This window comes from Bombus pascuorum, chromosome 8 (assembly GCF_905332965.1).
Source record: "Bombus pascuorum chromosome 8, iyBomPasc1.1, whole genome shotgun sequence".
NCBI classification, from domain to species: Eukaryota; Metazoa; Arthropoda; class Insecta; order Hymenoptera; family Apidae; genus Bombus; species Bombus pascuorum.
Window position 1 is genome coordinate 17,112,288 of NC_083495.1, and position 26,367 is coordinate 17,138,654.

At 31.6% G+C, this 26,367-nt stretch overlaps 6 protein-coding genes and 2 long non-coding RNA genes across 18 annotated transcripts; 3 read left to right on the forward strand and 5 right to left on the reverse strand.

Annotated features, from left to right (window-relative positions):
- Positions 1-1,110: 1,110 nt before the first annotated feature.
- On the reverse strand, positions 1,111-2,036 carry LOC132909589 (uncharacterized). Of its 4 annotated transcripts, none has more exons than XR_009658557.1 (4): positions 2,019-2,034; positions 1,576-1,651; positions 1,311-1,501; positions 1,111-1,183 (listed from the first exon to the last, which is right to left on the reverse strand). It is a non-coding gene; the product is annotated as an uncharacterized LOC132909589 (long non-coding RNA). The 4 variants fall into 4 exon arrangements; XR_009658559.1 differs by having other exon boundaries at positions 1,311-1,463; positions 1,540-1,651; positions 2,019-2,033; XR_009658558.1 differs by lacking the exon at positions 1,576-1,651 and having other exon boundaries at positions 2,019-2,036.
- On the forward strand, positions 1,464-9,913 carry LOC132909516 (probable serine/threonine-protein kinase DDB_G0282963). 3 transcript variants are annotated; one of them, XM_060964385.1, is made up of 9 exons: positions 1,464-1,602; positions 2,014-2,184; positions 2,261-2,397; positions 2,524-2,683; positions 2,758-2,889; positions 3,048-3,262; positions 3,388-9,199; positions 9,267-9,325; positions 9,423-9,913. In XM_060964385.1, exons 1-9 carry the CDS (start codon positions 1,545-1,547, stop codon positions 9,513-9,515), a joined length of 6,837 nt encoding a protein of 2,278 aa, XP_060820368.1. In that variant the 5' UTR covers positions 1,464-1,544; the 3' UTR covers positions 9,516-9,913. The 3 variants fall into 3 exon arrangements, with proteins under 3 accessions (XP_060820368.1, XP_060820367.1, XP_060820369.1); XM_060964384.1 differs by having other exon boundaries at positions 9,267-9,913; XM_060964386.1 differs by having other exon boundaries at positions 2,524-2,671; positions 9,267-9,913.
- On the reverse strand, positions 9,781-10,989 carry LOC132909585 (activated RNA polymerase II transcriptional coactivator p15). The gene is made up of 4 exons (XM_060964511.1): positions 10,847-10,989; positions 10,523-10,589; positions 10,128-10,344; positions 9,781-10,052 (listed from the first exon to the last, which is right to left on the reverse strand). The coding sequence occupies exons 2-4, from the start codon at positions 10,568-10,570 to the stop codon at positions 9,970-9,972; spliced, it is 348 nt and encodes a 115-aa protein (XP_060820494.1). The 5' UTR covers positions 10,571-10,589; positions 10,847-10,989; the 3' UTR covers positions 9,781-9,969.
- Positions 10,990-11,309: 320 nt separating this feature from the next.
- On the reverse strand, positions 11,310-15,380 carry LOC132909543 (transmembrane protein 181). 4 transcript variants are annotated; one of them, XM_060964435.1, is made up of 13 exons: positions 15,292-15,380; positions 14,176-14,337; positions 14,001-14,104; positions 13,760-13,909; positions 13,585-13,687; positions 13,338-13,491; positions 13,164-13,244; positions 12,980-13,079; positions 12,781-12,908; positions 12,548-12,697; positions 12,364-12,466; positions 12,042-12,272; positions 11,310-11,966 (listed from the first exon to the last, which is right to left on the reverse strand). In XM_060964435.1, coding segments are annotated over exons 1-13 (1,602 nt in total). In that variant the 5' UTR covers positions 15,294-15,380; the 3' UTR covers positions 11,310-11,832. The 4 variants fall into 4 exon arrangements, with proteins under 4 accessions (XP_060820418.1, XP_060820421.1, XP_060820420.1 ...); XM_060964438.1 differs by lacking the exon at positions 15,292-15,380 and adding an exon at positions 14,716-15,013 and having other exon boundaries at positions 14,176-14,278; XM_060964437.1 differs by lacking the exon at positions 15,292-15,380 and adding an exon at positions 14,716-15,013 and having other exon boundaries at positions 14,176-14,305.
- On the forward strand, positions 13,133-13,723 carry LOC132909593 (uncharacterized). Its single transcript, XR_009658563.1, has 2 exons — positions 13,133-13,254; positions 13,327-13,723. It is a non-coding gene; the product is annotated as an uncharacterized LOC132909593 (long non-coding RNA).
- LOC132909541 (pre-mRNA-processing factor 17) lies at positions 15,378-17,821 on the reverse strand. The gene is made up of 7 exons (XM_060964430.1): positions 17,628-17,821; positions 17,249-17,465; positions 16,827-17,153; positions 16,531-16,745; positions 16,185-16,448; positions 15,743-16,098; positions 15,378-15,667 (listed from the first exon to the last, which is right to left on the reverse strand). Exons 1-7 carry the CDS (start codon positions 17,817-17,819, stop codon positions 15,490-15,492), a joined length of 1,749 nt encoding a protein of 582 aa, XP_060820413.1. The 5' UTR covers positions 17,820-17,821; the 3' UTR covers positions 15,378-15,489.
- Positions 17,822-17,827: 6 nt separating this feature from the next.
- On the forward strand, positions 17,828-20,303 carry LOC132909570 (BRISC and BRCA1-A complex member 1-like). Of its 2 annotated transcripts, none has more exons than XM_060964487.1 (3): positions 17,828-17,965; positions 18,088-19,033; positions 19,205-20,303. In XM_060964487.1, the coding sequence occupies exon 2, from the start codon at positions 18,173-18,175 to the stop codon at positions 18,986-18,988; it is 816 nt and encodes a 271-aa protein (XP_060820470.1). In that variant the 5' UTR covers positions 17,828-17,965; positions 18,088-18,172; the 3' UTR covers positions 18,989-19,033; positions 19,205-20,303. The 2 variants fall into 2 exon arrangements, 1 of the variants encoding a protein (XP_060820470.1); XR_009658555.1 differs by lacking the exon at positions 17,828-17,965 and having other exon boundaries at positions 18,164-19,033; positions 19,205-19,471; positions 19,661-20,303.
- LOC132909534 (uncharacterized) lies at positions 19,351-25,667 on the reverse strand. Of its 2 annotated transcripts, XR_009658551.1 has the most exons (12): positions 24,966-25,667; positions 24,336-24,414; positions 23,298-23,587; positions 22,577-22,787; positions 22,212-22,489; positions 22,000-22,123; positions 21,692-21,912; positions 21,388-21,574; positions 21,080-21,292; positions 20,781-20,999; positions 19,597-20,688; positions 19,351-19,508 (listed from the first exon to the last, which is right to left on the reverse strand). XR_009658551.1 is itself a non-coding variant. In XM_060964420.1 (11 exons), exons 2-11 carry the CDS (start codon positions 24,400-24,402, stop codon positions 20,315-20,317), a joined length of 2,184 nt encoding a protein of 727 aa, XP_060820403.1. In that variant the 5' UTR covers positions 24,403-24,414; positions 24,966-25,667; the 3' UTR covers positions 19,351-20,314. The 2 variants fall into 2 exon arrangements, 1 of the variants encoding a protein (XP_060820403.1); XM_060964420.1 differs by having other exon boundaries at positions 19,351-20,688.
- Between the last annotated feature and the right edge of the window lie 700 nt (positions 25,668-26,367).

The following is a 26,367-nucleotide window of genomic DNA, read 5'->3' on the forward strand; positions in this document are numbered from 1 at the left end:
TGTCATTAAATTGTTAAATATTTTAAAACGCATTGTAATATATCTATACATGTGCAGATACATATGTGCATATCGTTTCTGGTGTAACACGTAACCAGAGGGATATTTTTACTATAAATTTTTACTTTTGTTCAGTTTACCACACTTGTCTGTTACTTTACCAACTTTATTAGTTACATTGAATATAATTCCCACACTCACTACTGTAAATCGCAGAGGGCGTAAGAAACACTCTGATTTTTTACACGATCGGTATTTTAGATATTCCATAAGACACACGGTCTATGCTGTATACTCGTCTGTGGTTTCAAGTGATGTATGAAAAATAGTATTCAATTTGCACAATAAATCAAATCATTTTCAGTTTGTGTCACATTTTAATTAAGTGTTTCAATCAGAAATTGTATTGTTACGAAATACGATATTACAATCAAATACATACATATATATATATATATATATATATATATATATATATATATATATATGTATGTATGTATATATGTATATAACATTTGTTTACATCGTTGTTATTCATAATCTTTATTATATGTAATTAATAATTGAATACCATTATAAAGTACAATATGGGATGAAGTACACGTAAATAATTCAAATATAATCAATTGACAATTTATTAATATTACGTAATACTATTATTAAAGATAATAGAAACAATAAACAAATTTATATTTACATTTACATTTATGTCTACTCATTTGCTTTAAATTAAAATTATATATGTATATTAAATTTGATCAACCTAGTCTAGTCTTTTTGATATTGCGCTTCTATTTCTGCAATAAGTTTCAACTGTCGTTTCTTATTACATTCCTCCATAAAATTCATTAAATCAGCATGTTGTTCTTTACTCATAGGCTCAAACTTTTTCTTCTCGTTTTGTACCCATTCTTCGATACTTTCTGCTTGATTCAAATAATAATAAATTCCAATGGGAAATAATATGTACGACATCATTCTTCCAACCTCCATTTGCCAATTTCCCATTTGTTAAAATTCTAAAAAAATTAAGATTAAGTTAAACACATTACATATAGTAATCACTTATAACAATCACGACTGTGTTTATAGCTTGCAATATTTCAAAGTACATACAGGTTCTTACTAAATAATGCAGAATGATTACTTTTGTCGTCAATAATAAGGAGTAATCCTGTTGAACCTTGAGAAATAATATCAGATAATATTAAACGTTGTACAATCCTGCATCATATACTGTATTACTAGAAAAGATGTTTTCGTATTTCTGTCTAAACAACTAACAATGTATAATAACATCTAGGACGTACTTACGAAATGCTTAAATTTATAAAAAGTTCCTTCCACTTTCACTGATATGGAGGAAAATATAAATAGTTTCAATGGTGGTAACAATGCTTCGCGTAAAAGGTACTTCATTCAACATCCTTCAAGATTTGTATTATAATATTGTTTCAAAGTATCTGTACACTATACTGTGATACGTTTTGCTTGAACATTTCTGAAAATGATTATAACTTTTCAATGATAATTGCAGACTTCAAATGACGATAAGCATTATGGAAACATTATTACCTTCGGAAATAGCTAGATTAGTTTTTGGTAAGGGTAATATAGCATGTACTTATCTTACGCGTCCTATTATGATAACCTATTATTTGGCGGGAATGTAGATAGTAATAAAACATAGAGATTCAGTGATATCATCTTTGACAACATGATAGAATTTTATAATAATAATATTGCTTTACTTATATACACTAAAATATCGTAAGAAAAGTAACGAGTTTTACAACAAATGAATGAATCAATATGCACTGAATACACATAGATATTAAATATAATAAATATAACATTATTATAACAAGTGATATTTTATTTTTAAACATATACATATATATATATATGCATAAAGGATGTATAATTTACATAACATAGTATATATATTTTTCAAAAGTTTCATTGGATTTTCCTACGTATGATTTGTGAGAGTTTTTAAATAATCAATTTTAGGGTACCTTGAAAGTCAAACATGTATGGAAGCTGCTAAAGTATTTTTAGAGACCTCTCCGCATTTACAAGAGTGCCGTACTTTAATTTCAAATGGAAAACGATTCAGTGCTAAAGTTAATGGAATGACCTTAATAGATGTCATTGAAAAATTTTTTGCTATTAATGCAACTGGTGAGATTTCAATACAAATACAAAATTCGCGAACAAAAATATTGTTTGTTTTATTACACTAGCATTTATTTTATAGTTCATGAGTACCTTAGCAATATAGCTAATCACGGACAGTCAAGGCATTGTGAAGACTTATTCCAACAGTTGAAATTTCTTATTGAAGAATCTTCGGGACAAGATTTTAGTGCTAACAAAGTTAATGTTCTTTCACAGGTATATACAAATTGTAAAAATTTATTAATTACGATTAAATGTTATGTTGTTCGTATTTCTATAATACCATATTAATAATCGTAATGTGTTCCACTACTTTTGTACCACTTATTTACATATTTACAGACTAATTCTCAAATATGCAATGGTTCTCCCATAATATCTAGTAGTAGTACACGTAAAAGATGTTTTAGTAACAACGAACGCGAACGATGTAAACGTTCAAAAGTAACGTTAGATGCATCACAACAGCCTGATTCACCCTCTGCTCAATGTACATCAAAAGGTACAAGGTCAAGGACATACATACGATATTAGGAGACTCTCTAATAATTTTTTAATATTTTCTTGTTGCTACAGCACATAATTTCGATAATGTAGAAGCAACTCCATTGGAAAGTTTACCAGGTCATATGGATATATTAGAATTATCAAAATCTATCACTAATATCAAAGAGAAGAAATATAATAACTCTATACAACAACATGAAGGTTTGTTCAATTTAAAGATAACGATAATTAGGACAAAAATAATAGTAACAATAATACATTAAGTATAATAATTTTTCGACATATATGTATAATCATAATTAAATAGTAAGGGTAAAAGAATATGGAAATTGTCATTTAACTGTTAATGCTTGAATTAGGCGGCGATATAAACATTCAGAACATACAAGATATTGTCACAAGTAATGCATGTACAGAAAACGATATGAAAGATTTGCACATGCTTGATAAGTGTACCGCGGCGACAAGTACGGAAGAATTATTGAGCTACTCGTGCGCAGAAGTTCAAACTGTCCCATATGATATATTGGAATCTGAATCGGAAAGTAATGATGAACCAATAGAAAATCTTAGTGTAAGTAATACTGATGATATATCTGATACTACTAACGATTACTAATTATTAATATAATACTACTAACGATTTCTATAATAATAACTTCTCAATTGATTTTTAACTTTTTGTAATCTGTATTATAGTTATTAACGAAAGAGCTGTTAAACCGTATCGAGTTACAAGAGCGAATTGCTGAGAATATAAATAAAGCAATACTTCCGACGGATGTGTCATTGAAAGATGAAAATTTAAATGATCCTGTAAATGGTGAAGCAAATACTTCTATTATGGCAGAACTAAATAATACGATTAAATCAATAGTAGAAGCAACAGAGACTGATCCCGTGTTTGAAAAGTTTCTTGAAGAAATCATCGGGCCATACACAGAAACTGATGCAAGTCACGATGAAGATACCGAAGCTAAACAAAAAGCAAAGTTTCTTGATGGCTCACAAGATAAACAAAGTGAAGTGATTTTAAACAACAATAATCCATTAGAATCTATAATACTGGATGCCAAATCGTCCACAGAATTAGATGGAACAATAAATGCAGATATTCCATTAAAGCACAGACTTCGTAGTTCTTCTAGACAACAAAATATTCGTAATGAAGACGAACAACGTGACCAAGAGAAAGAATATAATATGTTGGAAGATCAAAACGCCGCTGCAGTATTAAGTATAATAAACGCAAATATCGTTAATGACAAATCGGCAAACGATAAAAGAACGAAAGAAATTGTATGTACGTTAGACAATAATAGTGAAAAAGAATTACCAACATTTCAAATTCCTCTTGATAAAGATACAGAGCAAATTGGAAAATTAACAACTGATGCTACTCAAAAAGACGGTAGTAACGCTGTTACAACGATTCAAGGTAATGATATGCAATCAAAGATTAAAAAAAAACGGTTACGACTTACGAAACTTAAAGAACAGAAACCAAAAGGTAGCATAAACAATTATACATCTGAACAAAACGTAATAACAATGCCAACATTAGTAATATGTTCGAAAGAAAAAATAAATAATATATTATCGGCAAATTCTTACCCGCCGACTCGTCCAATAACATCTACTACAAATTCGAGGTTCATTCCTATTGTTCCTAAAGGACCGATAATCAATAAAACGAATAAAGATTTCGTGGAAACATTATATTTAACAACCGTAAATGTCGCTCAAAAAGTAACGTCACCACTCTGTAGTATGCCAAACGATTTAAAAAACTTTATTTCTTGTGCAATAACAATGGCAGCTATAACAACTGCGACGACAATAACGACAACGGCGAAGACGACGACGACGACTCCGGCAACGACAACGATAACGACAACGACCACGACCACGAAAGTACACACATCTGAAAAAGAAGATAATAACAAAATAAACAATAATAAAGAGAAAAACAGAACCATGCATAATATTGATAACTTTATTGGTAATTCAATTACAAATCCCACAGTGTCCAATACCGTCAAATCAGTTGCTGAAGAATCAATAACCCTGTATAGCAATGAAACTAGTACCAAAACATTACTAGATAGTTCAAGCATGCCTATGATAAATATAGAAGATAACATTACCTTATCCACTTCTGGATTATCTCCATACATAAAATTCAATTGGAGTAAGAGCAATCAAAACTTATCAGATATTGACTTGACATCTGTCATTCAGGATGCAAAAGTTGTTGCTCCGTTAAAAACGAACAATATCGTTAATGATCACCATCTTTCAGCTTCAAAAAATACCGATTGTGATATCATTAATAAACGTACTCCGAGGTCGTTGCTGAGGAGTAGATCGAAAAATTATAGATTAAGTTTATCAACACCAAGAAGAAGAAACAGTCATATAAGAGCTCTTGATTTTAACACGCCGATGAAGACAACTGTATCCGATAAAATGGTCGATGAAAACAAAGGGGTGCGTTTTTCTTCGGAATCCGCAAAACTCGTTACATCTGTATGTAGAACCTCTCTTTACAAATCGCCACCGCTTTCTAATACTTCCACATCTACTCATAAAACTAAGACTCCATTAAAACATTGCCAACTTCCGATAGCGACGAGAAGTCCAATACCAAAGCTTATGGGCGAATGGGAGAAATATAACGGACTTGGGATAATTATAGGCGATGTCTCTCCATGTTCAAATATCAACGTCTCTTCGGAAAACAAACTTGTCAAGATCCAATCCAAGTCTCTGGAACTTACGAAAGGCACGTGGGATGCAGATTTACGAAAAGCTCTACACATTGGTATAGACGAGGATCGCCAAGGAACGAAGATATCCACAAGTAACAAGAGAACGAATTGTACAGAGATTGCTGAATCCAATACTGGATACTGTAAAAATACTGATCTCCCATCGACAAAGAAGGGCAAGCGCAATTTACGCACATCGAAAGGAAAAAAGAAAAATATTTTGCCAAAGGAAGATAAGATTGTGCAAGATGTAAAAAACGAATGTACCATGGGAAAATGGAATACAATGGAATCATCGATCATAGAAAGCATAAATCGTAACGCATCCGAAGCGAAGGAAGATTTTCTAGACGCTGGGATTAACAATACTCTGGAAGTAGATTTTTCTAACGTGAAACCAGCAGTAGATAAAAGTAATCTTGTTGTTGAACAGAAGAATGCTCAGCATCAATCATTAGCGAAGAGTAATCATTTACATGAAAATGCAATGATAACAACAACAGCCAATAACTTATCATTCGAAAGAAAAAATATGAAAAAGTATGCTCAATTGAAAACATTGAAGACCAATTTAAATAAATACAATCGAATTGAGAAGAAATCATATTTAGAGAACGACATCATTTCCATAGACGCCACACAGCATTCAGAACTTACGACAGCTTCTGTCGATATTACACAGCAGTTAGTACAAATACCTAACATGATCGATCAGGAAACACCGAAAAAATTTGAAAATCCTTCTAGTGTTCCACCAACACCAAGAGTGCTCAGTCCAAGCAGCAATATAACACCGTTTGTTAAATTTAACGAAGATTCTAGTAAAATACTTTCTTTCATAAATACACCAGAATTTCCAAAAACTCCTTGCATTGCATTGACTCCAAAAATCTCGGAAGAAACTACCATAGACAATATAAAAAAAGGAACGTTTAATATTTGTTCTCCGTATTATAAACCAACTTCTGAGCAAAATCAGCGTGAAAAACAGACAAAACCGGATAATAATATCGAAAAATTATCCATAGTACCACTACAATGTACAAACCAATCTATATCGAAAAACATTATCAATTCTACGAATACGTATCAAGCTTGTGTATCTACGAAATTAGAAATAACACAGTTCGAAGTAATCAAAGAGAATTTGCCGAAAGAAGAAGCAATAAAAGAACTTAAAATATCAGCTAATTCACGGGATTCGACTTATTATACGAAAACTGATTGTATCGAGAATGGTGTGACTCAACATAACGTGAATAAAGATATGTATGAAAGAATGAATGTCGATAATGAAAAATATTTGCCGAATAGCGAAGAATCGGATGATAGCGACGCATCGATATCATCTTCCTCTTCATCTCGATCCTCGTCAACATCGTCGTCGTCTTCGTCGTCGTCGTCGTCGTCGTCGTCGTCGTCGTCGTCGTCGTCGTCGTCGTCGTCGTCGTCATCGTCGTCTTCATCGTCGTCGTCGTCATCACCGTCGTCACCATCAACTATTTTAACTAATTTAAAAACTTTTAATAAAAAAAGCAAAAATATTACAAATAAAGTCTGTATCAATACAAACAACGATTCGGCACACAAAATTAAAAATGTTATAGAAACAATAAACGAAGAAAGAACTGAATGTTCAACAATTTCAGAAAATAATACTCTAGGATTAAAAATTAAACCAACCAATGACGAAGAGGCAATTATTACTTTAAGAAAATGTGAATCCTCGCCGTCAAAAGTGTTTTCAATATTAAAGAATGAAGAGGATTGTAAAACTAATATGAAAGAAACACCTGCCAAAGATGAAACTTTGAATGAAGTAGATATTTCTGAAACTCCCAATAGTTCAAAGATTGGTATAGAGAATCTAACTAATCTATCTTCGAAAATTTCCGCATTAATAACTTCGGGAGATCGAAAGCTTTCAAAATCGAATCAACATTTAATTATGGAAAATTCTACAAATAAAAGATTTAAACAGAAGCCCAAAGTGATCAATATACAACATTTAAGATCGGATTCTTTGATTACTTTTAAACCAACTAAATCCATGAAACATCCTTCCATGGAAGAAAGGCAAAGATCTCTAACTATAGATAAAAAGTTAGTTGTCCAATTGGAGGCAAAAAGACAACGTATGATAGCAAAATTTCGTGAAATACCTAAAACTAATCTTACCCGAGATAAAAGCCAGCAAGGTCGAATCATTTTTAGGGGTAAGAATAATATTAGTTTAAAGAAAAAAAACAATCAGTACAAATATAGTCAGAAGAGCGCGAATGAATTCTGCGAGATGAAAAGAAAGAGGAAAAGAAAAAAGTGGATGGAAGAATCAAATCATCCTAATAATAACCTAAATAATAAAAGTAATAATAATAGTGACAATAATTGTGATGACGCTGATAATAATAATATCAATAACTACAATGCTAGTAATGCTAGCATTAGTAGCAGCAATAATAAACATAATAATAATAGTAATAGTAATAATAATAATAATAACGATGACAAATGCACAAAGCATTTATCCATTGATGGTGCATCAGAAAGTAAACTATATAATTTGGAAGATTCGGAAGAAAAAGATAATAACGATAAGCATGTACAAAATAATGATTTAACACTCGAAAATGACACCAAAAAGATCATCGAAATAGCGGTTGATAACATTATGAGTGACATTGAAGTTAATGTATATCAACAAGCAAATGCCCTTAAAATGGAAAATCAAATTTATAAATCGAAAATTACAGAAAACAGAGGAATAGTAAAATTAGATGTGACAGGGAATCCAGAAATGCGAAACGAGATTGACACGGAAATTGTAAAAGGCGACAGTAATACCATTAATAAAGTTATTTTACGTGGAAATAAATGCAATGGTACAAAAAACGACTGCAGTTATAATGGAGAAGATACATGTAAGTCAAGGGAATACCCGAATTATAATAGTGGTAAAACAACAAATACTTTATTAAAATCGAAAGTTGATCAAGTAAAGCGAGATTTGTTTAGTGACGAGGAACAAGTATTTAGGAAGGAAGAGATATCAAATGCTATCGAATATTCGATTAATCAAAAAAATAATAATGTTCCTCCTATTGAAATACACGATACTGTTAGAAGTACAATGACAGAAAATACCAACTCGGAAAATCCAAAGAGTTTATCGCGCGTTCTTCAGTGCTTGCAGCTCGTTCCCACGTATAAGAACGAGTATATGGTCGAATCTCAATGTATGAAATATAATCGTAAAATGGATCTTAATGTAACCATTCCTAACTCGGTAGAATATCATTTCATATATGACGATAATGCATCTTCCAGAAAACGAAGGCGTAGGCATAGCAATCATGAATTAGAATTCCAAATTAATATTGTCTTGAACGATAAAAATTGCGACGAAACAATTAAAGTAATGACTGCCACTGACTATGAAGAGATATTTAATTTGTCGCCAAAGACTAGAAAAAGATTAGGAAGCAGGAAATCACCAATTAAGCATGAAAATAATTGTGAAACACTAAACAATTCGTTTATCGATACTTCAACCAAAAAAGAAATGCAAGTGAAACCTTTAGCAACTTCGTCTCCTTTGGACGAATCATTTGTGTGCACAAAAAGTTGTGTGAAAAAAGTCGCTATAAAAACTGCCACTGTCATGAATGAAAGAAATAACAAGATACTGCACAATAGTAAAAAACGGTTGAACGTAAATGGAATTCGAGGAGTTAATAAAGGTAATTTTAGTTTAAGTAGCAGTATTTGTTTATTAATAGCATAGATCTAATAAATTACTAATTTCAGCCAACACTGCTGCAAAGATTTCAAAAAGGAAGGTTTCAGATTTGAAAGAAAGCGAACAGGTTTGTGATCAATTTAAGTTTCTTTGTTCGTTTATAAAACTTCATAAAAAGTTTACCTGTTACTCTTTATCTCTTTCCCTTTTCTTTTTATTCGTAGACTGAGAAACAGCAATGCACAACAGATCCACAAACATTATTGAACAATTTAGATCTGGATAAGTTTTTAACTTCAGTCCATGGGCCAGCATGAACAATGATTAATGATTAAGTATTTTAACTTTTTAAAATTGTACAAAAACATAAAACATCGTACATGTGTGTGTGTGTGTGTGTGTGAACGCGCGCGTGTGTGTGTATGTGTATGCTGTATAACATAAATATGCGGTATATTTTTATTATTATTTAATTTCCCGAGAAACTATAGTAATATTATAGTCGTTGTATTGTATAAAAGTTAATCTTGTCAATAGAAGATAAAAGTAGTGATAAGTTTTTAAATTGTTTTGACACATGCATAAAATGGAAAACATGTTTTATTGAAAATACATTTCATGGATATAACGTAAACTGATACATGACTGTAACTAAAGATTATATATAAAATGTAGTGTAGTTTATCTATAAATAGTAATAGAGACATATATTAGATATTCAATAATCCCAAACCATTGAAATATTTACTAGATACAGAAGAAGATAAATATTCAGGATTTAGACTTTACTGCTTTGTCGACATCATCCACAACAGATAGTAACTTTTGCCATTGAGATATGCTTAAGCAAATACCTACATACAGAATAAAATATTTTTCAATCATTGTTATTTACGACATATAAACGCATACAAAAAATGTATTAGTACCTTTCTTTCCAGGCTTTAAATTTGCTTCTTTATCGTAATACATTTCTCTGATGTCAACGTATAATTTTCCTTTAAAGTCTCTTATACTAATTTGGCGATTATTTCCCAAATCCCATACGGTGTCTTCATCTTTATTAGATTCTCTCTCTGGTACCTTTCTTGATACCTTTCCTTTTTTGTCATCAATTTCTTTCTTTTGCCTCTTTGGTTTTATTTCCTTATATAATAAAGAACAAAAAGAAAAAATATATAATGTATGTGTTCTGTATTTACATGTATTTTAAACCTAACCCCAATCTTATTCGATATTATCTAACATATGTATGTTCATTATTTATATAATTTAATATAATATAATATTTAATATAAATGTACTATAAGTTTGATAACAATACCTCATCACTACTGTCATCCGTGTATACAAACTCTTTTGACTTCGGCATTTTCTATGAACGTGTTTATCTAAAATAATTTTATATACATCACTTTCAATCGAATTTTAAACGATACTAATCAGTATTTATACTTAAAAAAAATCATTTTACGTTCAAAAGTATAAGCTAATAGTCATTTCTAGAGACTTAACAGTTTTGTTTGTTATAACCTTTCACAAGTCAACACATTTACTTATGTACATGCATCTTAGTTATGTGAGTCAATGTACTTTGACTGGAACATTGTAAGTAAATTTACCAGGAACATTACTGTATTAAACTTACCGAGAAAAAGTAAAATGAGGTACGGGTTATTTATTTTAATAATGATTCAAACAATCAGAAATGAACGTTACACGTTACACTTTATATGATTATGTGGCTTACACGCACACATGCATCTCGCGCGTGCTACATACATACATATGTATAATACTTCCGTGTAGCACATTCATTTCCGTTTTTCCCCGACTTTCAAATTTTGAATCGGTTGATATTAATGCGTGTCTTGCTATATTTCTTATTTTTGCAATGAACTGCAATGTAAAAGAGAGTATTCTTAAATAGCTTTTACAAAAAAGCTGAAAGTTGTGACAATTAAATACGCTAAACTTTTATATGTTTTATATCAATCAGAGAACATATTTATACAGATAATTTTGATATTTGACAAAAATATAACAAAATAATAAAACAGTTATTCTCCTTTCGACTTATAGTTTAGTATTATAATTGTTAATACACAAAATGTTCTCAATTTATGCTATTCAAGAGTAATTACATACATTACACATTAGTATTAGCGAACAATAGTGAATACAACAAACCCTTTGTTCTCGCATACGACCAACATTACGGAGACGAAATATACTTAATCATTTTTTCACGCTTGTTTTCACATGTCACTCGGTGCACTTACATATCTATTATATTTATCATCAGACATTCTAGCACAATACAGTTAAGATATCTTATTAATATATTAGTCGATCAAAAATAAGAAAAACATACATAATATCACACGTCAAGTAACAAGTAACTTGTAACTAAAATTTTATGCATTGAGTGAAAGTATAATACATCTTGTATGTACACAAATACGTGCAAATAACGAATTACATGTTATTAAGTTTCGCTTAGGATAAATTATTCGTTTCCGTGTATTTTATTTTACAACATATTTACGATTGCTATTTTTGACATTATGTCGTTACCGCATCCTTTGCTTTAAAAATGCTTCTTCCTCGTTCACAGTAATAAATTTAATTCGATTAATTATTATTATTCACAATTCGTGACGTTTGCGTTAAAGGTCGTCGACTTTCTTCATCTGATCCATATATGACTTCTTCGTCGGAATCGTTGATCATAGAAAACGTGGGGTTGTCCTTAGTTATAGAAGAATCTAATGTCGATTGAATTAATAATACAATGATCAGAATGAGCAGAAGGAATATTTTATTCTTTTAAAGATACTCACGTTGACCATATACTTGTTGATACGCCGGTGCATATACATAAGCCATCGTATATAGATAAAAATTTAGAAGACCATATAAAGCCATAAATTGCGCGGATGAACGATAATAGGTGGTGAGACGAGAGGCAAAGCTGTCTTCAAAAATACCAGCTCCAAATTGTCGTGCTGTCACACAACCACAAACCAACGAAACCACAGCAGCAAGCAGTGTTAAAAAACGTAAACGAAGATCTGAGAAACAACATAGAAATGAAGAAAAAACGAAACAGAATAGAAGAAAAAGAAACAAAGGAGAAAGATAATATATCATTTGAAATCATACCAAAATACGGCATGGATCTCAATTCGCTGTACGCTCTCAATATTAAAAGAAGAAGATATGCTATGTAAAATCCTCCTACTGTGAAGAAGAACACCTTGAAACCCTGTAATCATATAGATCCTTAAGTATCAACTGAAAATGTTGCATGCCAAAAATTTAACTATCAATTATCTTGATAACTTACAAAATAATTTGATGTATCTAGAACATAATTATAAGTGGGATCTTCTAATTCTGTACAGCGCAACCATGTCGCTAAAATAAACGCGGAACACCATAGTAAACCCACTACCAAAACTTTTGGTAAATAAAATGTAATAAGACGCCTTTCGTTCTATCAAAATGTAAGATTCATAAGTACAAACAATACCATGATTTAAATTTTGCTAGGTCATATCAATTAAAGAAATGTCATACTTGTCTTAAACCATGGTAAACACATAACCAGAACATGAGGACTGCACAAAGGAATGTCGTCTGTAAAATTGCATCTATCATACCAGGTACCCAAGAGTTCACTAAAAACGTCATTGGAAATAATGGATCTATAAAGAAAGTGAAATAAATTAGTTTCTTGAAAATGTGTAAAAACATAAGTTAATTTTTAACATCTTACTATTATACAAAATTAACAAAGGAAGGAGTATAGAAATCCATTTCTGTTCTATTGACCAATCGTGTAATTGGTACTTTCGTAAAGAATGTCCAAACCAGCACTAAAAATTGATAAAATTCATATATGGCATAATGTTTCCTTTCAAGTAATATGCGAATATATATTACACAAAATTGTTCTTTACCATAACTCCAAATGCAATTAACAAGAAGATAAATCGAAACCAAATCTCGAACTCCGTAAATGCTGGATTGTAATTCTTGAACTATGAACAGGTAAGAACATCATCAAATGCGATTATTTCGATTCTGAAAAATCCTATTATACAGTCATTTTATTTCATATAGTGCTTACTGACGTAGAATGTGAGATCGCGTATGTTATAACGTTGGTGGAAGCTCTCGAGCCCATGAAAGTGAACAGTAATAATGTAATAACTGTAATCGAGAAATCCTAGATGAGCAACTACAAGTTCTTCGCACATTTGCCTTTCACATTTTAAGTGTCTGGTCCTAAAAAGAGAAGAGAAAATACACAATACCAAATATTTAACATTGTATAATCTTGTCAAACAGTGAACTGTGCTATACAGGCTCTAGACGTACCTATTATGGCCAGCTTCCGAGGACAAAACAGGTATGAGTTTATGATCAGTGGTGATACCATCTATGGAGATGCTTATCTGAAAACTTTTGTCGTACCTTTCATCTGTAAAATTCAAAACATATAATCTCAATTTTATTATTTCTTAAAAATTTTTCCATTTGGTAGTTGTATTACCATCATTATTAGATGTTAATAACTTTGCGATGACCCATAGCTGTTGACTGTACGTAGATAATAATGGAGTCTTCATCATAAAAGGACCAGTAGCAACTTCACTGCCATTTACATGAGCTCTTTGTTCGCTTGTGGAGGTGATAGGAGGGCCTATATTAATAACAAATCATCGTCATAAAAGGAATAACAATAACAAAAGAAAACATATTTTTATAAATTGTACCTTCTCCTTCTTACTTACCTGCAAGTCCAATAAATACAGCCAATCCAAAACATGCAAAAAAGGCAGCAAATACCATAACAAATTCTCTCTTATGCATAGAATATAGTCGCATTTGAACTGATCTAGAAAATAAAACCATTATTAGTAAACAATATGTGCATACATAATAATTGATAGAAACAGAGGCAAATACCTTTCACATCGATCATGATGATAAGCAGGTGCAATGTATTTATTAAATTCACTAAAGAGATCACTGAACTGTGAAAGTACATTTCTAACTCGAAAATTCCATCCTGCAGAAGGGAGATGATACGAGTATCCTAAGCCAGGACCGTCCATTTCTATATTAAACCTATCATATTACGTATATTTTTAAAGACACATTGTCACCTTCCTTAATGATACTTAATGATACAATGTAATACTCGTAATGTAATGTAATTTCGCGTTGTTTAATGGTATTTTTAGAGAGGCGAATAAATAGATTTCCTTGGATCGATTCGATTATTCCAATCTTTATATCTTTTTTAATAAAACGGAGAAAACAATCTCGCATCTCATATGACATAGACACAGACACGAAAGCCACGTGTTCAACGAAGATGTTGAAAACATATATATATGTACAACATACTTGAACAATTTAATAAATTTATTCATATAACTAGAGTTCGTATTGGAAAAAGATATACCTAAATGCTTATATATGTAAGTAAAAAGTTACTATTACCTTCCTATTTAGTAAAGACTCTTGATAGATATTTATACAGTTTCAAGATATTTGCATGAATTGGTTTATCATGTTAGATTCCAATAATTTTAAAGAGAGCATATATGTATATGTATAGTGTTAAGCGTTCGTAAATTTAACAATTAGATTCAAAGGATCTAATTTGATGAAGATAGTAAACAAATTCGTAACGACGTATGAAACAAAAACGGCGGACATCATGATGAGTATTATTGATTTTTACGACCGCCATGAAATGATAGAATTAGTAATTTATTATTTAAAAAGTATTTAAAAAATATTTGTGATGTAACTCATTTAAGATTTAGCATTTACTTTAAACGGGATTGTAATATTTTCATTTCAACTACTTGTAAAAAAATTAAATAATCATCAATGAAGTGTATTACCCTTATATGTACACTTACATGTATCACTTGCGTCTAATCAGAAACGTAATCAGAAATTTAACATAAAAAAAAATGTAATAAAAATTGTTAACCAGCGCAGTAACATCTTTTTCTTATGTATTTAATATGGTGATTTATTATTTAAAAAAGTAATATATTTACGTACATTTCGTATCGTATCAACGAGTCGTCGCTCAAAAATCGAAAATTTCTACGTTTTTATAATTATGTATTTTTATTAATGGTACGCAATTGAAAATATATGTACAGAGTAAATCTATTTATACATATGTTATATAAAATACAAATACAAGAATAAACAGAAAGCACAATAAATTTTGTAAAAACACGATTTACAATTCTTTTAATCCCAATATTTTATTTTTGCATCCCAACCAGCTGTAGCTAATCTCGAAGGTTCATGAGGGTGCCATAATACGTCGATACAAACACCATCATGTGCTTTCCATTTTTTATACAATTTTGTCGTTTTCCAATCCCAAATATAACATTTTCCATCCGCATCTCCCGATACAAGGTAACTTAAAATTAGAATAAAGGAATTAAATTGTGCCATGCCAAAAGAATTTTACAGGAATTAATAACAATTTTATTACCTCATGTCAGGAGAAAAATCCAAACCGCATGCATAGCCAGCGACCATGTGACCCGTAAATGTTTTCTTACGATTCATTTTAAATCTGTTTAATGCAGAAAATATAACAATTTTATTATCCATGCTCTGACACGCCAGCCACTTTTGATTAGGAGAGGGTGTAACTGCTGGCATAGAATGCATCGAAGGATCAGCTATGTATTTCATATCGACCGGTATATCCCATTCCCATACTCTTAGACTTTTATCGTCCGAAGTCGTTACAAATCTTCGATTTTCATCTACGAATGTTATCGTGTTCACAGCTCCCAAATGTCTGTCATATTCTTGTGTTATCTCACCGGAACGTATATCCCACTGTAAAAGACACACATAATTTATTATCTGTGAAATTGACATTTATAAAATCCCTCAAACATCAGAATATAATGTTTATAACTTACACAGATAATCTTTTTGTCACTGGTCCCTGCTACGAACAAATGTTGCTTATCTGGATCAGGATTAAATTTCACACAGTATGGAATTTTTCTGCTCGTAAATCGACTTATGCAGGCACCAGTTTCTGTATCCCACAATTTTACATAACGGTCATATCCAGCAGACAAAAATCTTTTCCCATCATTATCAAAGCTTATGTCTCTTACAGCTTGACGATGACCGTAATAAGTTCGGATACATCTTCTGTCTTTATAAACTTCCCATAACTATAATTAATACCATATAAACAACATTACAACTTGACATTTGTTTTTCATATTACTTTTCACAGAAATTTCGAATACATACCTTCACCCTACAATCCATACTACTAGACAGTAACAAATGCGCAGTATGTGGGAACCATCTGATCTGTGAAATACCTTTGGTATGTCCCTCCCAAGTATGAATTTGTGCTTTTGGTAAGAAACATCTGTCAGGTGGTGACTCTGACCTCAAATTTACCCCAACATCCTGTGGCGCGTGTAAAAATGATCTGCCCTGATAATCCACACTATCTTTAACTAAAAAGAGTTTAATCATAATTACAAAATTTCTCTTGTTATTCAAATAATTTACATATATAAAAGTTATAACGATAGTACTATGTAATACTGTTTTTTCTTCAAGTGGTTTTTCCTCTGTTGGTTTTCCCCTTCTGTTTCTTTTCGCTAATATTTCTTCTAATTCTGCAGCTTCTTCCTCAGTCGGTTTGATAATTCGTTTTTCATCCACATATCCACCCCATGGACCCAAGAATCCTTCAATATCTGCAGGATCATCATTTCTGTGACGTTTTCTTTTGTCAGAAGCCCTTAATGTTGTACTTTCAAATACAGTTTTACCACCAGATTCTTCAGCTGCATCTTTTGCACCAATAATTGTTTTACCCTCGTCTGCACTACCATCTACAGTCGGATCTAGTGCATATCCTATAAAATACATTTGCAAAAACCTATAATCGTATTGCAATGCACGGTTCCTTTTAAGATTTCTATCATTACGCTATTATTATTATAATACATACCGTAACTGGCAAATGTTCTTCTTTGATTTTCAAACTGAAACTCACTTATATGAGCTTTCTCTACATATCCAGAAAGCATATTTTTTACAGCACGTTGCTGTTGCGTTTTAAATGGATTTTCTGGACCAACATCCGGTGCAAAAAGTTCTTCATATTTAGGGTTGTGCATTATTTCTTTCACAGTTGAATCTACATGATTCATACATAACTCAGTTCCCTGTAGTATAACGATTATAACAAGTATTAATTACTGTACTATTTAAGAGAATAATTTCAAAATTATTTGTAATTTTAAATAATCCTAGTTGAATCAATGCAACATAAAACTAATTTTTAACCTATGTGAATTAATGAAAAAAATTTATCAACGAATATTCACCGTCGGTATCACTTCTGGTGCAGAACAAATTTGCATATTTATAGATGCAGTCAAATTTCCTGCAGAAATAGAATTAACGACAGAAACGTTGGTAGAATCAACAATACAGTTAACCTCCTTGTTTTTAATTTCACTCTCATTTTCAGATTCACTGTTATCATCACTACTACCATAATCTTTCAAAGCAAGCATATTGTATCGAGAAACTTTCGTGTTGTGCTATATGCTTAAAGTCAATCAGAAGCACTGTGAAACAAAACAATTGTTTACGAGGAAAAGACCAATTGTATTTTATTCGTTTTCATATTCTGGTTTGCATGCAATAATGTCAGACATATGTAAGTTAACTGGCCGATGAGATTTATGTATCACACGAAAACGTTATAAACAGGAAACACATACATACAAATACATATACGCATATTATATTAATAATTTATACGAATTACTGTTGTAGTAGGAAAACAATGCATAAAAAACGACCTACGAATGATATTAACTTGTTAACAAAATTCTCGGAGATGCTAACCTACATCCAGTAGAAAATGAGTAACACTGGTAGCGCTTCGTGTTTTATTCCGGATCTCAAGTCATCATACTCCGATGAAGATAACACGTTGGTGCGAAATCTGTCAGGAATGAATTTACCTGAGAAAATTCTATTCGTAATCGATACGACAAGAGAGAGAAATTGTACTCCTTTTAAACTTTCTACAGGAGCTAGCTATATGCCTCTGTTTATGATAAAACGAACTATTGAAAATTTTATTTACATTAAATCTATCATTCAACATAGTCATGAATATGCATTAATGATTTTGAATTCTCAGAGCTCTCAATGGATATGCGATTTTACCAATAACACAAACAGCATTGTTAATCACTTGAATCTTATTAACGATGATGTTCTAGAAGAAGATAAAAAATCATACGATTTTGGACAAATGTTTGATGAAATACAAAGAAACTTACCTCTACCAACAAAAGAACATGACACAACTGTTCCAACATTTGTTGTCAGAGTAATTTTAGTGTATTCACGCTCCAACAGTATACCAAAATTTCATATTGATAAAAGACCTTTAGATATTCTTACAAGAAATCCATATTTTTTTATAGATGTGTTGTATGTACATGAACCACCTTGCTCAGAAAATTTATGCGAAGAAGTTTATTCTGAAATAGCAAAATTGGATACAACAAATTTTTCATACATATTAGAAGTAGGAAGGAACGCAGCAAAATTGCATGACAGTATGGCTAAATTACTGGCACATCCCCTACAAAGGCCACCTCAAAAAGATGTATGTTATGCAATTTGTCCATCTCCTGGTTCTCAAGAAACCTGTAATAATATTTAATTGTATAACTTCTGTCTTCTGAAAATTGTTAAAAGGAACATTAATGTAAGTTTAAAAAAATATAATCATTGACAATACATGCAATAAATGAAGCATTGAAGCTTAAGAAACCTCTCGTACTCCTGATATTGTTACGTGCTATATATACGCGATCAATATAAGCGTTTCGTTCATCGTTTTTTTGTTGATCACGTCACAAATTCTTTTTCCTTACAGTGATAAAATTAAAGAAAGATGTTAAAGTAGCTTACATGTGGATTTACACACATACATTTGTAATACGTCGACTGTGTTTACACATAAAAAATTTTCAACAGATTGTCACGCACGAAATATTACGACAAGGGATGGATAAAATAACATTCTTTGATTTATCATAAATTTTATATCAAACTTTATAATCATTTACAAAACAATGTAACATAACATGAGAATATTCATCAACCATTCGCTCGCACGTATTATTAAATGTAAAAACAAGAAGTAAGTTAACTACATACTTACTACAAATAATGTTTCTCTGGAATTAACAGTATTTAATCTTTAATAGATATGCTTATAATATTTATATCACAGCGTAGAAATACTCAATAAATAAAACTACTTACAATTGAAAGTAGATTAGAACACAAATGGACGTTTCTCCTGTTTAACATCTCCTTTTTGTTACAGTACTAAGTAATAAAATACGTATAACGTATTCAACTTCATTTAATATCGCAGGTTGCATTTAATAATACAGGTTGTCCTTTTTAATTGGAACCAGTGTGATATCATATAAAGAACTGAAGATATATATATATATGAATGTTGTTACAAATCTTTGATTTGATTTGAAAGAGGATTGTTTATATGTCATATAAATAAATAGCTTTTCTGTAAGTGAAGTAATTCTTTTAAACGAAACGCTATATTTATGTATGTAACAATATTTACTGAAACGAATGAGACGATATGCAATTATCGACAATGAACGTGAAATATCTTTAAAAAGGGATACATACGATTCATAGGGAATAGTTATCTATATCAGATAATGCATTTTAATGTATGTACTTTGTAATATATTATCTCGATACCAGATTATTCTTGTAAGGACAGTCCTTTAATGTCTTCAGTTTGTTATACGATATTCTACCGTTTTCTGTTAAAACATATATCTTGCATATCAAATATTACTTGTTAACACGATTGTTTGGTGATTTCAAATAACCAAGTGAAGTCAACGTCTCACATGAGAGAATGTTACATATCACTTGTGTATCACTTATTTAACTGTAATGGGAAGATTAATACAGTATATATATTTACAAACGACCTCTGCTTTTACACAATTTTATAGACTATAGCGATAAAAGAAGAACAAGAAATCAAGAAATATGGAATAACTGAGGTGTTAGCCGAAGATGAGATATGTAACGTTTTTAGAATTTGCGGTAACACCTTTATGTATTGCTGTATACTGTTTTCAGTCATTTTATCCAGTGTCGTGTTTGAATTTTCTGTTACGGAATTTTCCGCAGTGTTTAATAAAATGTTGGCGGCATTTGATTTAGATCGTATATCTTCAGGTTGCCAATTACCGCACAAAGGAAAATTATTTGGTACTGGCAACATATCTTTGTGTTCACCAACTTTGAAGATCAAGGACATTCCGACTTCCGCGTGAAACTCAATGTGACAGTGAAACAACCAATAGCCTAAAATTGATAAAAATGACCATAATATAAAATTTGTAAAGATATCGAACGAACGTATAGTATACTGTGCTCCGATTATCTGTCAGAAATACCTGGATTGTCCGCATGAAATCGTACAATGGTATAACCACCATCCGGCACCGTTACAGTGTCTTTTAATGGAGCACGATCAAGATTTCGTTGTATCGCTCCCTTTTTATCCAATGCTTTTATTTCGTCAACGGTGACGTTTTTGCCGATTCTCTGCATTGCAATCACACGAAATTGATAGCCATGAAGGTGGAATGGATGATTCGCGTCATAAGAAAAACCTAAATAATTAATTATGAAAAATGGAGCAATTTCAATCGTGTGATTTTTATGGATAGATAATATATAATAATTTCCAAACCTTCATCCACTAAAATTACTTCCACCACACTACCAAGATCTACTCGGAGCACGTGAGTGCAAGCACAATAATCTTGCACACAATGTTTAACAGTACTCGCATTACAAAATTGATCTGAATCAATGAAATCTCTTTGAGATAACAAAGGCATGGATGGTAATTTCATTGAGATATGATTTAATTGAGGAGTGAGCACCCGCTTTATATCCTTCACTAGAAATTGCATCAAGCAAAAATATATGTCCTATGTTATACATATACATATATTGTATATCTATTACATCTTTGGTCGATATGGGCGGTATTACCTTGATTAAATCCATAAAGGTTGCTCCTATGAAAATGAGGATTATCTTTCTTGTAAAAGTCATAAGACACATAAAATTGATAATCAGGAGGTGCAGTATTAGATTTGTCATTTTTGTCCATAGCTTTTAACAGTGGTATACTGATACTTTTATTAGTTTCTGTACCCTCGTTTAAAGCATTTACTCGCTGAAAGAAAAAAACATTTGTTATATGCACATCTTATTGCATTTAATATGTCTACATTCGTATAAATGTAGGTATATGATAAATTGAAAAACTCGAGCAAGTTACACACAAACACACCTGACCCATAGAATCGTTGGATTCGCGTTCGTACGCAACCACACCCTTTGGATCTTTCTTGGCCGCACCTTCGTATCGTAATATAGCAACCTGATGTGCTTTGGTAAATCTTTCGTCACAATCCATTAACCCGCGAAGTCGTATCCAATAGTTGTCCACGTTTTGATGAGTTTCAATGACAAAGTCGAATCTTTCGCCCGCATAGCTTATCAAAGATTCCGCTAGAATTATAAATTTTGCGTTAAGAAATCCCTTTCCTTATCATTTTCTTTCTCCCTCTTTTTGCTTTCTGTTATACTTGTACGCACCTTCGACGGGTTCGATATCACGTCCATCTGAACTAATTACACGTATAGTATGATTGTCGATTGATAATTCGATTGGGCAATTAAGAAATTCGGCGTTGATAAGCCTAAATCTGTATCTAGCATTCTGTAAATGTAAATGTAATATTAAAAGAGACGCGATAACTGTAAATCTTCAGCGGAAATTATTTGTTTATCCGCCTGTTTAAGATTACCTGTTTAACGGTAAATGTTGCAATTGGCATTATAGCAGATATATTCTTTCCGTGTCGATTAACTACGAAACGACCCAAACCATTAACCAATATATTAGGTGGTTTATTATCTCCTCCTGCATGATGATGACTTAAAAATTTATCAATTCCTAATTCGTGAGTCCAATCTGAGATCAGGATAGTATGTTCGTCGATATCGTACAAGGTTTTATGCCAATTCACCTTCGGTGGTGTACGTACGATTAATGCACCGTATACTCCGTCACCTCGTTGGAAGCCTAAAAATTCGGATTTTCATTAAAAACGGTTGACCGATTTGACAAACAAACGAGAAATTGAACGTTTAATTGATAATGCTCTCGCACCTAAATGAGAATGCCAAAAATGCGTGCCTGCTTCTGTGGCAATGTAATCATAACGAAAAGTCGAACCTGGCAAAATCGGACATTGAGATACGTAGGGTACACCATCCATGTACGGCGTTTTAACATGATGTTGACCATGCCAATGCATTGTCGTACTCTCGGAATGCAATAAATTTATTACATCGACTATTATCCTGTCACCTTGGCACACCTACGACCGAGTAGATAATTTACTCGTTGATAAATAAATAGATTCTAATTTAGCTATGTCTACTACGTATATAACTATGTATGTATATGAATATCAGTTAGAGTTAGGGTATTACGGAGTATGAATTTTGCTCGAATATGCCAATATCCGTAACTAGATATGAGTTTAGATTGGATTTCTATCAGGGAATGGTTACAAGACCATATCGTCCTATGTTATATATGTATATTATATACCATGTCGTTAAACATTGTAAAGACTATAGATTATACATAGACCAATACAATACGATACTTTTGTGATAATTAATATAACAGTAAATAATAAACTAAACCAGTTATTAGAACACGTATACACGGTTGTCATCGGGAGAGAAAAAGAAAAGGAAGATCAAAGTCTGGAAGACCAAAAAAATCGATTTTGATTTTTAGTTTTTTACACGTTCCAGTATCAGTTTCAATCGACAGATTTATAACACGCGTTATTCGCTTGTATATCGTACATACATACCTCGATAGGTGGCCCAGGCATTTGTCGGTTTATTACTAAAATCGATCTTTGAATACCGTCTGCCGGAATACAATGTTCACGAAAGCAATCCGTGACATTGAATGGGCAATCGTAGCACGCTTTGCTCATTGTATAATAAGCTTCCAATCTAAAGACGTAACGACATTCCATCGGTGGAGCTTCGTCTTTGCAATTTCGCCGACAAGGATGTTTCGTCCAGTCTAATTCATCCGCTATCTCCGGGTCAATGTCTCCGAATTCAAAGTCATTACGCAACGTTACGATAGTTTCTAAATAAATAAAGGATTATCCAATAATGAGAATTGTACTAGTATTTTCACGTAGAAAGGTACTCGTGGTTCGTTAATCGATAGACGTATAAAAAAATGTTTTTAAAAATTGAAAAAAAGAAATTAATAATTTCTTAAAAAAAGAAAAAACTACAGAAGAAACTCATTTTTTATAACCTTTTATTCTAGACCAGTAATGAAAATTTACACAACACGTTTTGAAGATTTATGGCATTTATATACATATTGAAAATTTCATTAAAATTGATTAATGTTGTTACGAGATACAAACAGTCAAAAGTAGTGAAAATGGTGGTTTTTCATAACTTTTCGATTGACTTTTTCCAATTGATTTCGATAAAATTTTTAACATGTATATGTATAACGGGCTTAAATCTTCAAACTATGTTGTTTAAATTTTTATCATAGGGCGAGATAAAAAGGTTATAAAAAGTAAACTTTACTTTTCTCTTCGTGATTCCAACTAACTGCAATTTTTTCAAAATCTTTTTTATACATCATCTAGTAAAGTAATCTAACCTCACAAAAAAAAAAAAAAAAAAAAGAAAAAAGAAAAAGAAAAAAAAAACAGTTTGGTTCAATTTTAAAAAAGTTATTCTATTTTAAATTATATACTGTATATGCTGTAGAAAATTAGAACTCTTCCATCTTTGTGTGGAAATTGAAGCGAATAACTAATGTCAACTAATTGACTTCTTTTATGATGTATGTATTCGTTTTCACTTACCTGAAAGAAAGCAGCGAAGCAGTAAAAAAAGCTCTATCAAAAATAATGTCAGTTTCAGATGCGTCATCTTCGGCACGATCTGCAAATTCACAGAGTTGCCCGATATTACGGGCATACGAAATGAATACAATTGTTCGATAGTGCGCTTTACCGCCAAAAGAAATTGTATAAACATCATGAGACAGACAGTGTATTCAAAATTGACAACGAGCAAACAGAGGGAACAAATATGATATATTTCACTTTATCTAATCTATGCATCATAAAAAGCTGATACATCGCAAATGAGAGTTTTAAATTTCGACACAGCAGATAGTTAACGAGGAATGATTTCGCATCGTGCATCTTACGTACGTGAAGTGGATACCAGTTTTAGATGTTTAATAGCGAAGTAACAACAATTTTATCAGACAAATGACAATCTATATCGTTAATTGTTAATGTATTGTTAATTTTTGATAATCTGCATAATAAATCATATACTTAAAAATCTCAAAATCAATATATGTATGTGAAATGTAAACACACACATATACCGCATTATATAAGGTTGTTGTCGATACTTTCCGATCGTTTTTTATACATTTCGATATACATATGTACTTCTTACATGAAAAAGCATAAACTTACGTCAAACAGTATTTCCTTCAAGCTGCCGATCAAATGTGATTATCCGACAATTCGTCTTTACGATTGTCCGAGAATAGCAGTCAACAAATCTTTTCCTTTTAACGTTTCGTTGCAACAATATGCGGGCATAATATTATGTGTCGTTTATCGCATAGAAAAAGGGAGAAAGAAAAAGAAAGCAAAGCATAAGTTTAATGATCTAACAGATCTAATAGTTTTACGATAACGTCGGTCTTCTATTCGCGTCCGCTCGTCTCAATACGTATGCGGCTGTGTAAAATCAACGGTGTTTTAAGAAAGACTGGATGAATGCAGCGATGCTCGTTTCTCTATACAAGGATTTCCTGGAGGTCACGCGTACCCCACGATTTACCAACGGTCCTCTTACTTTACCCGATTAACGTGTGTCTACAGCACGATGTAGACAACGTCAACGGTTTCGTGTTATTTCCTCTTGTAATTGTCCTTCCCCTGTGAGGAAACATCGTGGGAATTTCCATCGATATTCTTGAAAGAAATATTCTGGCGTATCGATGATGCATTATCGAGTGAACTTCCCTTTTTGATGTACCTGCAATGCTATACAATGCTGTTGTAAATCAAGTTTAAATGCGAATGGATGAACAGAATATTCATGAAACAGATAATTCTTAATGATATTTGCTGTGAAATTATAATTAGATTACGTAACCGTATTGTTTTATCTTATTAAAATGATAACGAAGCCCATTTATCTGATACTCCAAAAAGTGATCTTGTTCATCAGATGAAATGAAGTCAGATTGCCCCGGAAAGAACTATGTACGTGCTAAACTGTATTTTTCTATGTATGTAAATAAAGTAGAGAATAAACACTTTGAAGAAATCGCTTACTTCTTTGTTACTTACGAAAAATCGAATACAACTAGTAATATATATATATTATATATACGTAATTAGTAACGGAATTATTATTTGAATTTTTATGAGAAAACTAAACGACAAAAATTCTCTGTGAAGCGAATGCGTTTCAAAGTGAATTTTCTTTTTTAATCTACGAATTTCTCAATAAATATGAATGGAAAAAAAAACAAAATTTAAAAATTTGACAAATTTTTAGATAGAAAATGATTCGTGCTTATCATAAAATCGCCCTTGATACATAAGACAACACGATAAAAGATTTCATTTTACAGTCAGAACAAGTATCACTTTTCTATATCTATGCATACATAATTGCTCATATCACACTGCTTCGCACGACAATTTAAGATAACGAGTGACTTTTTACATGGAAGACTGCAACGTATATCCTGAAGTATCAATCGTTGAACGATTTAATCATCATTCGTTTTTAACACACCTACATAGCGAAACTTTAGAGTTGAGTATGAATTTTTTCGAAGAATCTGGCGATCGAACG

Coding starts and splice junctions, on each gene's coding strand:
- LOC132909543 (XM_060964435.1), bottom strand. Junction 13,688..13,759: donor ATTAACATCTAATAATGATG/GTAATACAACTA, acceptor TGAATTTTACAG/ATGAAAGGTACGACAAAAGT. Junction 12,467..12,547: donor TAGATACATCAAATTATTTT/GTAAGTTATCAA, acceptor ATATGATTACAG/GGTTTCAAGGTGTTCTTCTT.
- LOC132909541 (XM_060964430.1), bottom strand. CDS start 17,819: ATGCTTGCTTTGAAAGATTATGGTAGTAGTGATGATAACAGTGAATCT. Junction 17,466..17,627: donor CACCAGAAGTGATACCGACG/GTGAATATTCGT, acceptor GTTATACTACAG/GGAACTGAGTTATGTATGAA. Junction 16,746..16,826: donor AGAAAAAACAGTATTACATA/GTACTATCGTTA, acceptor AACTCTTTTTAG/TTAAAGATAGTGTGGATTAT.
- LOC132909585 (XM_060964511.1), bottom strand. CDS start 10,570: ATGCCGAAGTCAAAAGAGTTTGTATACACGGATGACAGTAGTGATGAG. Junction 10,345..10,522: donor CGGATGACAGTAGTGATGAG/GTATTGTTATCA, acceptor TTATTATATAAG/GAAATAAAACCAAAGAGGCA. Junction 10,053..10,127: donor TTTAAAGCCTGGAAAGAAAG/GTACTAATACAT, acceptor TTCTGTATGTAG/GTATTTGCTTAAGCATATCT.
- LOC132909534 (XM_060964420.1), bottom strand. CDS start 24,402: ATGACGCATCTGAAACTGACATTATTTTTGATAGAGCTTTTTTTACTG. Junction 23,588..24,335: donor GCTTCGCTGCTTTCTTTCAG/GTAAGTGAAAAC, acceptor TTATTTATTTAG/AAACTATCGTAACGTTGCGT. Junction 22,124..22,211: donor CAACATTTACCGTTAAACAG/GTAATCTTAAAC, acceptor TTACATTTACAG/AATGCTAGATACAGATTTAG.
- LOC132909570 (XM_060964487.1), top strand. CDS start 18,173: ATGAGTAACACTGGTAGCGCTTCGTGTTTTATTCCGGATCTCAAGTCA.
- LOC132909516 (XM_060964384.1), top strand. CDS start 1,545: ATGACGATAAGCATTATGGAAACATTATTACCTTCGGAAATAGCTAGA. Junction 2,398..2,523: donor AAGTTAATGTTCTTTCACAG/GTATATACAAAT, acceptor ACATATTTACAG/ACTAATTCTCAAATATGCAA. Junction 2,684..2,757: donor TGCTCAATGTACATCAAAAG/GTACAAGGTCAA, acceptor TTGTTGCTACAG/CACATAATTTCGATAATGTA.